General features: G+C 41.1%; 4 protein-coding genes across 5 annotated transcripts in view; 2 read left to right on the forward strand and 2 right to left on the reverse strand.

Annotated features, from left to right (window-relative positions):
* The window catches only part of LOC100179629 (protein unc-45 homolog B), a gene marked incomplete in the record, with an annotated part of 4,830 nt that extends 4,135 nt beyond the window's left edge, over nucleotides 1–695 (forward strand). Inside the window, 3 exon segments of the mRNA XM_018815564.2 lie at nucleotides 1–89; nucleotides 165–295; nucleotides 448–695. Of these exon segments, the coding sequence (XP_018671109.1) occupies nucleotides 1–89; nucleotides 165–295; nucleotides 448–577 (350 nt within the window).
* A 471-nt stretch (nucleotides 696–1,166) lies between these two features.
* coup (nuclear receptor) lies at nucleotides 1,167–4,594 on the reverse strand. Its single transcript, NM_001078205.1, is given in 4 exon segments — nucleotides 1,167–1,707; nucleotides 2,732–3,262; nucleotides 3,779–3,980; nucleotides 4,297–4,594. Coding segments are annotated over 4 exon segments (1,251 nt in total). The 5' UTR covers nucleotides 4,537–4,594; the 3' UTR covers nucleotides 1,167–1,429.
* Nucleotides 4,595–6,221: 1,627 nt separating this feature from the next.
* Nucleotides 6,222–13,074, forward strand: zf(c2h2)-44 (zinc finger (C2H2)-44). Of its 2 annotated transcripts, XM_026838468.1 has the most exons (9): nucleotides 6,222–7,855; nucleotides 7,982–8,082; nucleotides 9,354–9,474; nucleotides 9,728–9,833; nucleotides 9,884–9,998; nucleotides 10,061–10,183; nucleotides 10,934–11,568; nucleotides 11,619–11,747; nucleotides 11,798–13,074. In XM_026838468.1, the coding sequence occupies exons 2-9, from the start codon at nucleotides 8,080–8,082 to the stop codon at nucleotides 12,933–12,935; spliced, it is 2,370 nt and encodes a 789-aa protein (XP_026694269.1). In that variant the 5' UTR covers nucleotides 6,222–7,855; nucleotides 7,982–8,079; the 3' UTR covers nucleotides 12,936–13,074. The 2 variants fall into 2 exon arrangements, with proteins under 2 accessions (XP_026694269.1, XP_009861392.1); XM_009863090.3 differs by having other exon boundaries at nucleotides 6,228–8,082; nucleotides 11,619–11,744.
* LOC100186216 (calcium and integrin-binding family member 3-like) lies at nucleotides 12,939–13,933 on the reverse strand. Its single transcript, XM_018815566.2, has 6 exons — nucleotides 13,865–13,933; nucleotides 13,691–13,805; nucleotides 13,440–13,587; nucleotides 13,283–13,389; nucleotides 13,125–13,213; nucleotides 12,939–13,072 (listed from the first exon to the last, which is right to left on the reverse strand). Exons 1-6 carry the CDS (start codon nucleotides 13,879–13,881, stop codon nucleotides 13,051–13,053), a joined length of 498 nt encoding a protein of 165 aa, XP_018671111.1. The 5' UTR covers nucleotides 13,882–13,933; the 3' UTR covers nucleotides 12,939–13,050.

The following is a 13,933-nucleotide window of genomic DNA, read 5'->3' on the forward strand; positions in this document are numbered from 1 at the left end:
ACGATCATGCTACGAGGAAAGCGGCCTCAGGTGCACTTGCTATGTTGACTTCGAACAGCGAGAATATTGCAAGAAAAATAAGAGAAAAAGTAAAAATTTGTGTTGTACATACTTCATATTAGCTGTTTCCTTCAATCTAAACATATTAATACTAATTGTTTCAGTGCAAATCATGGTTGGATAATTTGTCAATTATTTCGTTGGACGAAGATAATGAGATTAAACATCGCGGGTTGGTCGTCGTTAACAACGTCGTGGCTGCTTGCAAGTTTGCTGCCGAGGATATCGTTAAAAGGTTTGTTAATTAAAATTTAATCACTTTTTTTAAAGCAATTTCACCTATAACGTGTTTTAGCGATGTTGTTTTGTTCCCATTTTCCTTCTCTTCTTTGTTTTAATTGAATGAATGTAACATGTCTAAATAATATAATATTTCTATGTCCACAGCAATATACTCGAGATACTAATGGGATTGTCTAAAGACTCAACACTTGGTGGCAGTAAAGTGCAAGATCTTTCGATTTCGTGTTTAAAGAAATTGGAATCTGATAATTTTATTCAATCCACTGGTTTGTGATGTCATAATGGGCAACAAGGATCCAAAAACCCGAAGTTGAAACAGTCCAATGATGCATGTCGGTGTTGTGACGTAATAATATCGTCAATGATGTAATAAAAGCCACAAGATGACGTTAGAGAGCATTTTTTATGATGTCAGAGAAGAAAATTGAATTATTCCAGAAAATTTTGATTGTGACGTAATATTGGATTGTAACAAGCAGGTATTGTGACAAAACAATTGAGATTACGGTACGTGACAATGGCCCTTGTTTGGTCAACAATACAAGATTCCAGAATCCCATTAAGCGACGCTTTGACCTCTCGTTACGGGTCAGTGGTTTCAGTCACGGCAAGGCAAGATTAGCGAACGAAGTGTTGTGAAAATAAGCCAAGTTCGGCATGAAACGATGTGAAAATAAGCCAAGTTCGGAACCGGCTTAAATTTCGTCCCAGCCAATCATGCGTGTCGCGTAACTTTAAACCTTACCCCATCTGCCATGCTTGGTGTTGGGTGACCTTTGACCTAAGGTCGTGACCCCGGAGTCTGGACGACTGAGAGCCCACCTAACCCTTGACCCCCCAACGCGATAATTACGTCACAAACGTATTGTCAAGAAATTTTATTCCTTTCAATTGTTAGACACCTATTACGACATAGCACAGTTACCGGCAGTGTCTTTCATAGAAACAACATTTCGTTCGTGTGAGGTAAACCACGTGATCATTACGTCATAATCGTGCTTGGAACATAAGGGGAATTCCCGAAATACGACTTCGTCTTTATCCAGTTAGGTTGCAACAATCTCACAGCAAACGTCATTAGACGTCATGAATATTCTTGGTGACGTCATCCCATCTAATGGTGACGTCATTGCAATGTCATGTGATACGGCCAACCGTATGAGCTCCCCGACAGCAACATATCTCGAATTAGTGTCTCAATGGGGGTTTTCCCCACAAGGCGAACAAAGAATAACTGTTCAATCGCGCTCGCGCTAACTGTTCGTAACGATGGCAACCGAAGTAATAGTTTTCCAAACCTTGATGGTTGGTTTGGATATTGGTGACGAACATATTCTTCTAAAGCGCATTGCGACTTTTCTTGCACGCTCTCTATGTGTGTCATATCACTCAATCCATGGGAATCTACAATATTAAGGTTAGTTACGTCATAAATATGATGTGTTACGTCACAAACATGAACAATGAATAAACATCGCGTTGTCGATTCTTCAGCGAAGCGATTCAAAACGAAATCCAATATTATGTTGTAGAATATTAGTGACGTATGTAGATTATTGGGCAATTGATTTTATGTCGTTTTGTATTGAAGTGATTTCCCGAATGTGGCCAATTTCAAACTTATTGCATTTTATAAATAAATTATTTTCAAATTTACTTTTCAACAAAATTAAAACACGCCAATTGTTACGTCAATCATTAGAACTCTATTTTTATAACGTCATAATAAGGTTTCTTTGTTACACGTGATTGCATTAAAACGGATGAGATGTGAGCTAAAGGGTTGATTATTTTAAGCAGGGGTCAAAGGTGACACGACCCTAACCAACGGAAAGATGACCTTTTGACCCCTCTCCCCTCCAAATATGATTAACCACCATCTCGACCTCTGGGATCGCTAAGTAATCCCTCGCGGCCGACGCTTTGTTTCGTCACAAACATATTTTGTCGCAACTGCCACCTATTAATTGTTTGATTGTTTACGTCACAGAGCTGTTTGCATTGTCTGTTACACTGAGTTTTATGACGAAACAAAATGGTGATCGCAGCGTGATTTTCAATATCGTGGGAAAACGATTGAAGCCCACCCCCCCCCGCTGTTATCGCGCAGTGAGCGATTTTATTTGACAAGATTTTGCGCGGTATATGTGTGACGTATAATGCCTACTCTGTGATGTCATAGTCGCGATATTGCGCTTCAGTGGTCACGTATTGTTGTGAGGTCACAATGACAAAATAGTGACGTATCACGTTCCGACTGTGACGTCATATAATCGGGAGTCCAAGCGTAAAATTTAAATGTGACGTAACAAAACGATGGATGACGTAACAACGCGACGGATAAAACAACTTTGAATGTGACGTCATAAACATCGCGTGTTTGTAAAGTTTAGATTATTTAAAATAATACTCAACAAAATTATTTTACCTGCAGTAAAAAGCACAATTGCTTTCAGACAAGAATATTCGGCCGAATCAACATGAAGCGACTTTAATCGTTCAACCTGTTCTTGGAAGATGCGAATATGATCCATGAACGTCATCACCCGGTCAGCTGACATAGAAGTGTGCAAACCAGCCGCTGCTAGTAAAGGTGCCACGTGTAGAGGCATGTGACTTTGTGCTGCATTCAACACAAATAGTTCGCTCCAGACCCATTTTAACATCGCTACTTGATCGGTGACCTGCAACTCTGGGAAGAACGGGATATTTCGCGCCCATTCCACGGCGGAAAACAACAATCTAGCGGCTAGTTCACAAATATTGTCGATGCCCATAATTTGGTTTGGGACGGGACATTGCAAAGCAAATCTCGACGTTGGGTAAGGCTCGGCTCTTAACAACATGGATATATAGCCTGACATATACCCTGGACCGAAGTTGCTTTCAACACCGTTGGTTATCGCATATTGGCCTGTAGTATGGGGTTGACTGGGCGGCATGCGTCCCCTTTGTACAGCTGCAATATATATCGGGTTAGGGTATTCCCATTATAATAGTAACGTCACAATCGAACATGGGTCGTCACGCTTGATTGAGCATAAAATCCTGTGAGGATTAAAACAAATAAGCGAAACAATGTTCGATCTTGGTGTCCGCGGTCAATAAATATAGGATGCCCACGATGTATAAGATGATGGACATATGATATCGCGGTGTTCATTGTGACGTCATATAGGGCCATTGTTGTGTAAATAAATATAATTCTAGATTTAATAATATTGACACGCCCGCGAATATGACGAATATTATTCTGACCGAATAATTGCCTTGTTACGTCACAATCGTTTCTGTTACGCGGTAAGATGGCCGTTCTAAGAAGCGCTAAACATTCTAAAGTTGAATCGCGGTCATTGTAACCTTACAAACAGTGTTAGTGACGTAACAATGACCCGAGTTCGCGTTAAGCTCGACAGTGGACTTGAGGGCAAGTCGTAATACAAACATTTCTAATGGAAGGTTGGCAGGTTCTTACCTTCCCTTCGCATCCCGATCTTCACACACTTATTCAGTCGGCAATATTGGCATTGATTTCTATGATGTTGATCTATTGGACAATTTCTATTTCCTCTGCATGTATACGAAAGGTTCCTTCGTACGCTTCGTTTGAAGAAGCTTTTACACCCTTCGCAAGTGTACTGGCCATAATGTTTGCCACTGCTTTTGTCCCCACACACCTAAACCAAAATGGCGCGCGTTACTGTTATCGGCTTTATTTCTGTTTTGTCACAAATAAGCATATACATACGTTACAAAATGATAATCTAACTTATTATAACATAACAATTGAATATTTACAGAAAATTGTGACGTAACAATCGTTGTTTTATCGCCAAACATCTGCCGTCGAATTTCAAAAACATAAAAAAAACAATTCGTAAAACAAATGAATTTAGGATTTAAATATTTAAATTAAATAAGAATATTTATTAAAAACTAAACTTGTTAGGGAATAAATATTTGTTGCAATTAAAATGGCGATATTTGGCTTACCACACATTCAATCTGCGGCTTCTCGCTGGTTGATGACGTATTTCCGGTCGGTCGTGACGTTGAACAATCAGGTATTGTGACGTCATTAGTCGGTGTTGTTGGGGTTTGGGGGGTTAGATCAGGGGGCGGTTGGGGGTGGGGGGGTAGCGGGGTCGATACTGCCTCGTGATTGGCTGGCTGTAGCACTGTGACATCATCATGATGATTTGATTCCCTCCATGATGTCACAACCATCGCCATGACGTCATAAAGAACTTTATTATTACATCACAGACCTGACTAAGTGTCCTCGAGAAGCAAGTTCTACAACTACTCGAAATAAAGCTTGTCGCGTCAAAAGCTCTGCAAGAGAGAGAAAGAGGGGAAGAAGCGGCGTTGGTTGGAAACTTCGTTACCGAGGTAAAATAGGATTCCAACAACTCTTAACTAAGTATTATTGTTGCATCACTGTGACGTAACAATATTTCACTGTGACGTAACAATGTTTCACTATGACGTAACAATGTTTTGCTGTGACGTTACAAACATATTTAATCAAGCGTGTCGAATCCACTACACGGTTGATTGATTACATAAGGTGTGATGTCACAAACCTATAAGTGACGTCACAATTCATTCCCTCGTGACGTCACCTTCACGATCTTTGGTCACGTGAGCGATAAATCGTTTTGTGACGTCACTACCTCGATCCCTTACCTTTATTGCGTCACAATGCTAAGTGTAAACAACAATCCTAATTATGACATCACAATTAACGATTCAGATCAATAACAAGTCGTATTGTTACGTCACAGTGGTCGATTGTGACCTCACAGATTGCGCCACCACGCGCTAAGGTCGCGATTTATTAAAAGTTTATTGTGATGTCATAATTCGGTTTGTCCTCGACCTTTCACCTGCGTAACAATGCCCCAACAATGACATAACAATGATAAAACAATGGCATAATGAACGATCGCGTTACATCGAACGACCGCGAAAGACAATCCTCATTGTGACGTAAACAATATAACACATTATTGCGTCACAACCGACACCCGCGCGATTTCCCGCCAAATCCCAAGCGACGTCATAATGCACACCAGTTACGTAATAATGCGGTTAATAATTACGACGTAACAATAAACTTTGTTTGCGGATAAATGACCTTTATCCATTTTCCGCTATGGACGCGACACGCACCGCTGCTCGTCAAGTGTGCACTGTCTAAGAATCAAGTTTGTCTCTTGCGTGACAAGTACCTCTGTTACGTCACAATCTAACATCTACAACGCTTAGCTACGAACAACCTCTGTTTTATAATTGTGACGTAATAATAAACGTGAATCTTGATCTAGATGTGACATCTCAATGGTGTCGCGCTTACGACGACTCTCATTCATCAACCTCGTCGCCTTTAAATTATTTACATTATATTAAACCGGAACCTTCGTATTAGCGACTGCTTAATGGATTGCAACTCGTGATATATTTACCAACCCCTCCAACTCTACCTTGAGTTTGAATGATAACTCTACCCCAAGATTCCAAACGAACTTTACCGGGTGTCAAGTTTTTCGTTCCTTCAACCGCAGACGACTTGGGTGACACGTCACAATCGACCCGTGACGTAAAAACAAAAAGAAGTCCTTGTGTCGTCATAATGACCATTATAAAAAAATAAATGGAAAAGAATATTTTTAAAAAATAAAAAACGAGAGATAAAATAGTTCGTTTAGCTTAATATATTCATCCGCATTTCAATATGTTAAATTCACCAAGTCAATGTCGGTTTATTGTTGCGTGACGGCTGGGTGTTGGATAAATAAAACCCCCCAACCCCCCTAACCCCCTCTACCCCTAATGGGCCACACGCAGTCTCAATATTTTCGGCTTTTATTTTTAAACAATTAATATTTAAATTATAACAATCTATATTTCGACATCATAATCGACTTAATAATACGTCACAAAGCGGGTAATTATCCGCTAATAGATCATGTAGGAGCGAATAGCGCAGTGAACTTGAGTGTAACTTGACACGGTGTGCGTGCGTGGCCTGCTCGCTCTACTATTATGGGCGGGTTAGTCGTTGGGGGGTTGGTTGGTATGGGGCGCCGTCACTTCCCATGAAGCCTTCATGCTTACGCAAACAAACCTAACTACCTTTCGTATTCGCTAAACAAGGGGCGATATCGACTTCTACAACTTCGCCTTTTAAATTTTCCGTTTAAATTTGTATGAAAATAATTTAATTGTTCAACTCCGTACGCATTATTATGTCATAATCATAATCGGAAATCGCGAAGTAAATTGACGCGGCACGAGCGCAACCTTGTGGTAGGAATCGTAAAATAGGATTCCGCTAGGAGGAATCGTATAATGACGCCACACACACAGTTGTTGCTCTGTAGCGCAACTAACGGATACTGAACATGCATCAACCATCCGTTAGGTGGTGTTGTAGGCACAGGATATGTAGCGGCACTTACAAAACATAATTGAATTAGTTTTGGAATGTAAAGGGTTTGTCGCGGGAGAGATGTTTGTCACATGACAGGTCCCTTGTGTACGTCACAATAAGCGTTTGTGCAGCGATAGTGACGTAACACACGCTTGATCTCAATGTCACAATGCCAGTTGTCAATATTAATGTTTCCGATAACGTTCAAGGTCCCATGGTGGGGGGTTGTAGCATTGGTTGGCATTGATGGTTGTCACGGTTGAGATTGAATGTTCATTATTTCGTCATAGTCGCGAGACTATGAGAGCGCAAGGTACGTTAGTTACCATGGTTGCGTGACGTGTGTGTCACATCACATGACGTAGTTATTACGTCACAGGTAGAAAATAACTTTTTGATTTATGTTTTATTGACGTTTGTTGTTGATTGTGACGCAACAAGTATGGCATTGTTTGCGTCATAATGGTCATTATAGCTGAGTTACTCGCTATCGCGCGGTTGGGTCGCGTCACTCAACAGCGCTCGGGTTGTTGAGGCTTATGGGTTAGGGTTAGGGGGCTTGGGAGGAGGGGGGTTAGACAATCATCTTCGTGTCGCCGACGTCGTCACGCATGACTACACACGTGACGTAGATTGCTTGCATAAGCCTTGCAACCAATCCGCTTTGAGCCCAGGAATTTTAATAGCTTCACCCACCCGTGACCGTCAATGTCAACGTCATAATTCCCTTTGTTCTTTTGACGCGATTAATAATCAAGTCATTATGTTAAAACAAACCGTATTTCTTGTTTATTCCCGAAACGCCACGAAAATATTTTAATTGCTTTGTCTGGCAGGCTAATTCAGGTAAGAACACGTGACTAATTTTGTTTGCGAGTCCACCGATGCGTGACGGGGGCCGAGATAGAAATAATAAAGATTTAGTGTCGTGTGTTCTTGGTGATGAATGTCGACCGCGACCCTCGAACCTGCGATCCGGAAAGTTCTAGAAAGTGAAGAAGTTTCATCCAATTAAGGAGCGATCACCGATACTGGAATGTTGGGCATTGTTTAGTCATAACCGACTTGACTTTGCCGGGCGACGACGTTCATCGAATGCTCTGTGACGCATCAAAGGTAAATTGTTTATTTATTATTAGTTATGACGTGACAATATGTATTATGACTTAGAATATTGAATTCAAAATGGCGAAAGCGTTAAAATGGCGACGCTTAGTTAAACAATGCTTATTTCCTTTATAGGTTTTGGAATTAATGATTGTGACGTCATATTGGATTTCAACGTTATACTGTGACGTCACAACATCGATTAACCACGTGACTGAAATGAAAAAAAGTCAATGGTGAGAAAATAGCCGCTAGGTGTCGTAAATATGATTATGACGTAACAGTATATATGGCGGATGTATACGCGTGGTAAATTATGGTGGGGGAAGATGGGACACCTGTTCATCCCTATTTACTCGCTTCCTTTGGTGGTAAACAAAGAACATTCAAAGAATTATAAAACCGTTTTCTCACGACTCCCATAGGCTGTTGTTAATTGTTTAAAACACGCTTAGGATATTTAGATTTTATGAGTTGTCCCTTTTTCCCCACCCTATTTCACCACGCGCATACACCTGCCGTATATTTGTATGGTATATATATATGGTATATATATGGTATATATATGTGGTATAGATGTGGTGTATATATGTATGGTATAGATGTATGGTATAGATGTATGGTATATATATGGTATATGGTATAGATATATATGGTATAGATGTGGTGTATATATGTATGGTATAGATGTATGGTATATATATGGTGTATACAGGGTCCATGTACATGGTATATTTGCACGTTATATATACAACGGCAATCGGCTTAGCAAAATGTCGCAGCAACTTTTGCTTGAGGCGTTTAAGCTACGAAAGTTTAAACATAAAAAGTTTTCAAATTAAATCTTTGTCATCTTTGTTCGCGATCGTCGTTGGATTGTTTGTTGATTGTTTGATCGCGTTCCAGCGCGATTTCGATTAATCAAGCGCGGCAATCGCGTGACAAACCGAAACGTCATGTTTTAACTTTTTGAGTTTCCAAGAAATAATAAACTCCGCATGGTGTCGCATGCGCGAACTTTAGATAAAATTAGAATATTTTATTCGAGTAATTGTTTGATTGTTTCTTGATTGTTGTTGTTTGTCGCCGGACAATCGCATTGTGACATCATAATAACAAACGAAAAAGTCGCGGCAAAAGCGAGTTTTTTGGTCTATGACGTATACAATCGTGATTGGAATGCGGACAATGCCGTTTGTCGTTAAAGCCGAGATGACAGACGCGTCTCGAAGCCTCCCGCGCGATATCGCTGTAATCTTGGATTAGGGAGGTGTGACGTCACAACGCCATTTTCGAGTCGTTTGTGACGAAAGAACTGAAACCGTAATTAAAATTGAAACATCGGCAAGGGGGGAGGGTTGATGTTTGCCAGAGCTTCCATGGAAAATGCGGTCGCTTAGTTTCTTTGATCGTCGGTTTATGACACGATGCAGACGCGCGAGACTCGCAATAAAACTTAATTAAAAATCTCACAGTATTATTACGTCATAATGACTGTTTGTTGCAGGCTGCAGTAAACGAAACGTTGAAACTTTGCAAGATTCCTAATTGTTTGTGCAAGGAATTTAATAAAAAAGATCTTCAACCGCGAGAGTGCGCTGTTTGCGGCCACCCTTGGATCTTACACGGTACTTTCAATAAGGGGAATTACCCTATTTGACTCAAGGGGAATTGCCCCATTTAACCCAAGGAAATAACCCTATTAAACTCAAGGGAAATACCCCAATTAACCCAAGGGAAATACCCTAATTACCCCAAGAGAATTACCCTAATTAACCCAAGGGAAATACCCTAACTAACCCAAGGGAAATACCCTAACTAACCCAAGGGAAATACCCCAACTACCCAAGGGAAATACCCTAACTAACCCCTACCACTCAGATTGTCAAACTTTCAATGGAACCAATCAACCAAAACCAATCCTTAAAGATGAAATTCATCATATGACGTCACTCGTGTTACGTGGCGTTGACGTCATCCCGATAAGGTATATGAATTCTATGTTAATTTCCCTTATTTAAAGTTAATTTCCTTCAGGTTAAAAATTCTCTTGGATAAAATATTTTCAAGTTTGGCGTTGGACGATATATCAGCATTGTTACGTCATAACCTGTGGACGGAACGAGAATACGCGCGTGGATATAAAGATACGGTATATATTATATTATTTCTATAATAACATTTCTATTTTAATATTTCTATTATATCTTGCAGGACTGCGGTGGTTTCCCCAAAGTATACGACCACCAATTTGAGGAGAAATTTATCTTGGTTTGTTTTGTTCGTTATAAAGAAACGTTCAAGTTGGCCAAGCAGATTATGTTGGCGGATTATGAGGTCAGTTTGCCGGGGTAACTCTTTGCCGGGTTAACTGTTTGTCGGGGTAACTGTTTGGCGGGTTAACTGTTTGGCGGGGTAACTGTTTGCCGGGGTTACTGTTTGCCGGGGTAACTGTTTGCCGGGGTAACTGTTTGGTGGGGTAACTGTTTGCCGGGGTAACTGTTTGTCGGGGTAACTGTTTGGCGGGTTAACTGTTTGGCGGGGTAACTGTTTGCCGGGGTAACTGTTTGCCGGGGTAACTGTTTGGTGGGGTAACTGTTTGGTGGGGTAACTGTTTGGTGGGGTAACTGTTTGGCGGGGTAACTGTTTGCCGGGGTAACTGTTTGGCGGGGTTAACTGTTTGGCGGGGTAACTGTTTGGCGGGGTAACTGTTTGGTGGGGTAACTGTTTGCCGGGGTAACTGTTTGCCGGGGTAACTGTTTGCCGGGGTAACTGTTTGCCGGGGTAACTGTTTGCCGGGGTAACTGTTTGCCGGGGTAACTGTTTGGTGGGGTAACTGTTTGGTGGGGTAACTGTTTGGTGGGGTAACTGTTTGGCGGGGAACTCTTTGCCGGGGTTACTGTTTGCCGGGGTAACTGTTTGCCGGGGTAACTGTTTGGTGGGGTAACTGTTTGCCGGGGTAACTGTTTGCCGGGGTAACTGTTTGGTGGGGTAACTGTTTGGTGGGGTAACTGTTTGGCGGGGTAACTGTTTTCCGGGGTAACTGTTTGGTGGGCCAACTAAAATATTTGCAATTTTGTTTTCCAGAGCCAACAAAGATCGATTCAATTTGCGTCTGTGACGTCATCAAAGCAAAACAATTCTTCAACAGTCAACCACTCTATGACGTCACAGTTGTTTGATTTATCACGTCACGATTATGACGTAGATGCTATTGTTGACGTCACAGATTCTAAGAGTTATGTCCCATCAGAATCATCCAACCATAACGCGCCATCAAACCGAAAACGACAGCGGAAGTCGACGTGTCCGTACCGACGTCACGGCCCTGACGTCACTATGACGTATGACGAAACAGCGTCCCCTGTGACGTCAGAGGTGTCTTCAATTTCACCGATGTCAAACAAAGCAAAACAACTCGATGACGTCATAAAGGATCCATTGCCATGTAACAATGAAGTGATAAAGCGACGTCACAGTACCGGCGAGTTATCGCGGACATTGCTACGTCACAAACGATCGCTGTCCCTCCCCACGATCGCCCAACCACGACCTGGTAAAATTGAAGATGCCCCGGTGGCGGTTCCCCCCCAACCCCACGTCATATCCGCTAAACCAAACGACGATATATACAGCGGTGGCGAAATACATGGTGGGGTTTGGATTCCAACTCGGTCAAGGAATTGTCATTTATGTGGAAAGGAATTCAAGAATGTGTACAGGTAATATTGTTTCGTTTGTTTAACTTAATATTTAACATATTTTCTCTCAGTGTAAAGCTTCATATAAAGAACGTTCATTTAAAAGAGATGTGGCAATGCAGTGTGGGGGGTTGTACAGCGACATTTCCATCGAAACGAAGCAGAGATCGACATAGCGCAAATGTTAATCTACATAGGTTGTGTTTAAACATATTTTCCTTTATAAATATTAACCCTAATCCCTCACCAGTAAGTTACGACTACGAGGTTTATACAGCGACCCGTGCATTAGCAATCAAACAAGCGGCATGGCTGAAAGTTTGAGGGAAAAACTATTACCAACTCTCTTCTGCCACCAACAGGCCGCATCAACGACTCCTAGTCAATCAACTTCCTGTGACGTCACAAACGTTTTAAGCGATAGTAATCGGGATGTTATGACATCACAATACGAAAATTCGTCATTCAGGAAAACTTATGAAAAGTTTTATAAAAAAGCTTTAAAGTTTTATGAAAGCAACCAACCAGAACCTATCGCTTATGACGTTGCAAACAACATGAATCGTCACAAACAAAGATCGAAGAGCTCTGTGACGCAACCAACATTCAATGACGTCAAGGATGACGTCATGTTTGTACGTAAATTTTCTTTACCTGACGTTACAGTATGTCAAAATGACGTCACAGTACGTCATGATGAAGTCACAGTATGCCATGATGACGTCATACGTTATAAACCAGGATTCCCATCCGGGTGGTTTCCCCAATATAAAAGTTTCAACGGTAACAGCCGCATGGTGGAGCCAACGGGAAGTCGAAGAAAATCTGAACCTTTCCCGCCAACAAACGACATTGTGACGTCATCAATGAAACGTCGAATATCATCGGTTGAACGATTTCCGTCGATGCCGTCGTACCCTGGGTGGTGTTCGAATCTATACCATCCATACACAAGAATACAGGGTGTGACGCAACAAACCAACCATGGTGACGCTTTATTACGTCATAATTGGATGAACGCTACTCTGCTCGCTGCTGCCTTTAGCGGTAACAGACCAACAGCGCCACTTAACGGATTTCCTGGACCGATGGACGACGTCATATACTCGGGACGATCGGAAGCAATGACGTCATGTGATGACGTCACTGAGTTAGATGACCCGACCCTATGTATGGGTGGAAACACATGGAAGACGGGGCCAGTACAGTGTAATATATGTAAACGCATGTACAGCAATAAGGGGACATTGAGAGTCCATTTTAAATCTGTACATTTACGTGAAATGCATCAATGTACAGTCCCTGGTTGCGATATGATGTTTACATCTGTACGTAGCAGGAACAGACATAGTCAAAACCCTAATCTACATAGAAGTATTAAAATATAAATCTTAATGATGTAAAACTTTATTTATTGTTTGCATCACAATGTACCACTGTGACGTCATGTGCCAATCCTCTAGGTATTGTTACGTCACACTTGCTTTGTGATGTCATTCACTTTCATACTCGAATGTGGAAAGTGCTGTAAAGTAATATGACGTAATATATCATGTATTATGACGTGTTATATATACCTTAAAAAGTCGGGCGCCCTTGACAAAACATGTTCGAATTCCATGAACGATATTTTCATATCGTCATCCATTTCCGCTTCTTCTAATACCTAACATTGGCCAGTATTACGTCATAGTGCATACCTTTGTTATTATCATTATGACGTCATAGTGCATACCTTTGTTATTATCAGCTCCGCTTCTTCGTCTTTTAAACTTCGTCGCGTAATTCTTTCAAGTGTCCGCAAGAGGTCGCCATGTTCCAAGTATTGGTCCCCGTCAAAATCTACCATAATAATACGTTATTATGACGTAACAATCAACCAAAGAACATACCGTAGATCCTGAAGGCGTAAAAAGCTTTGACATCTCTTGGCGCTTGTTCGTTGAAAACGCTAAACATATTTAAGAAACCTTCAAACGTCATACACCCGTTGACGTCATCAGAAAATACGTGGATTATACGGTCGGCGAAAGGGTTTACCTGCAAGTTAAATAATGGTTGGCCTGCAAGTTAAATAATGGTTAGCCTGCAAGTTAAATAATGGTTTGCCTGCCAATTATTTAAAACGATATATTGTTTTTACCTTTAATTCAGCCATCGTTGCGATAATGTGTGGTGGCAAAGTTGGGCGACTCATCTTCTTTAGCTCGGTTGGTGAATAGTAAAGCAGTGAAAGTTCCATGAAGCGTTTGTATAATCTATAGAACATGGATATAATATATAGGTAAAATAATTTAACTAAGATTCTTCTATTTACCTTTTAATTTCTTTCATTGTAAAGTAGGTGCATTCCTATAAAACAGAAAAATTATTAAACTTTCCACAC

Source organism: Ciona intestinalis, unplaced genomic scaffold (genome assembly GCF_000224145.3).
Source record: "Ciona intestinalis unplaced genomic scaffold, KH HT000093.2, whole genome shotgun sequence".
Lineage (NCBI taxonomy): Eukaryota > Metazoa > Chordata > Ascidiacea > Phlebobranchia > Cionidae > Ciona > Ciona intestinalis.

What these genes read in the sequence shown, in the direction of transcription:
- LOC100186216 (XM_018815566.2), bottom strand. An exon ending in CAACGATGGCTGAATTAAAG is followed by an intron (nt 13,588 to 13,690) that starts GTAAAAACAATA and finishes TTTAACTTGCAG; the next exon opens with GTAAACCCTTTCGCCGACCG. An exon ending in CGGAGCTGATAATAACAAAG is followed by an intron (nt 13,214 to 13,282) that starts GTATGCACTATG and finishes GGCCAATGTTAG; the next exon opens with GTATTAGAAGAAGCGGAAAT.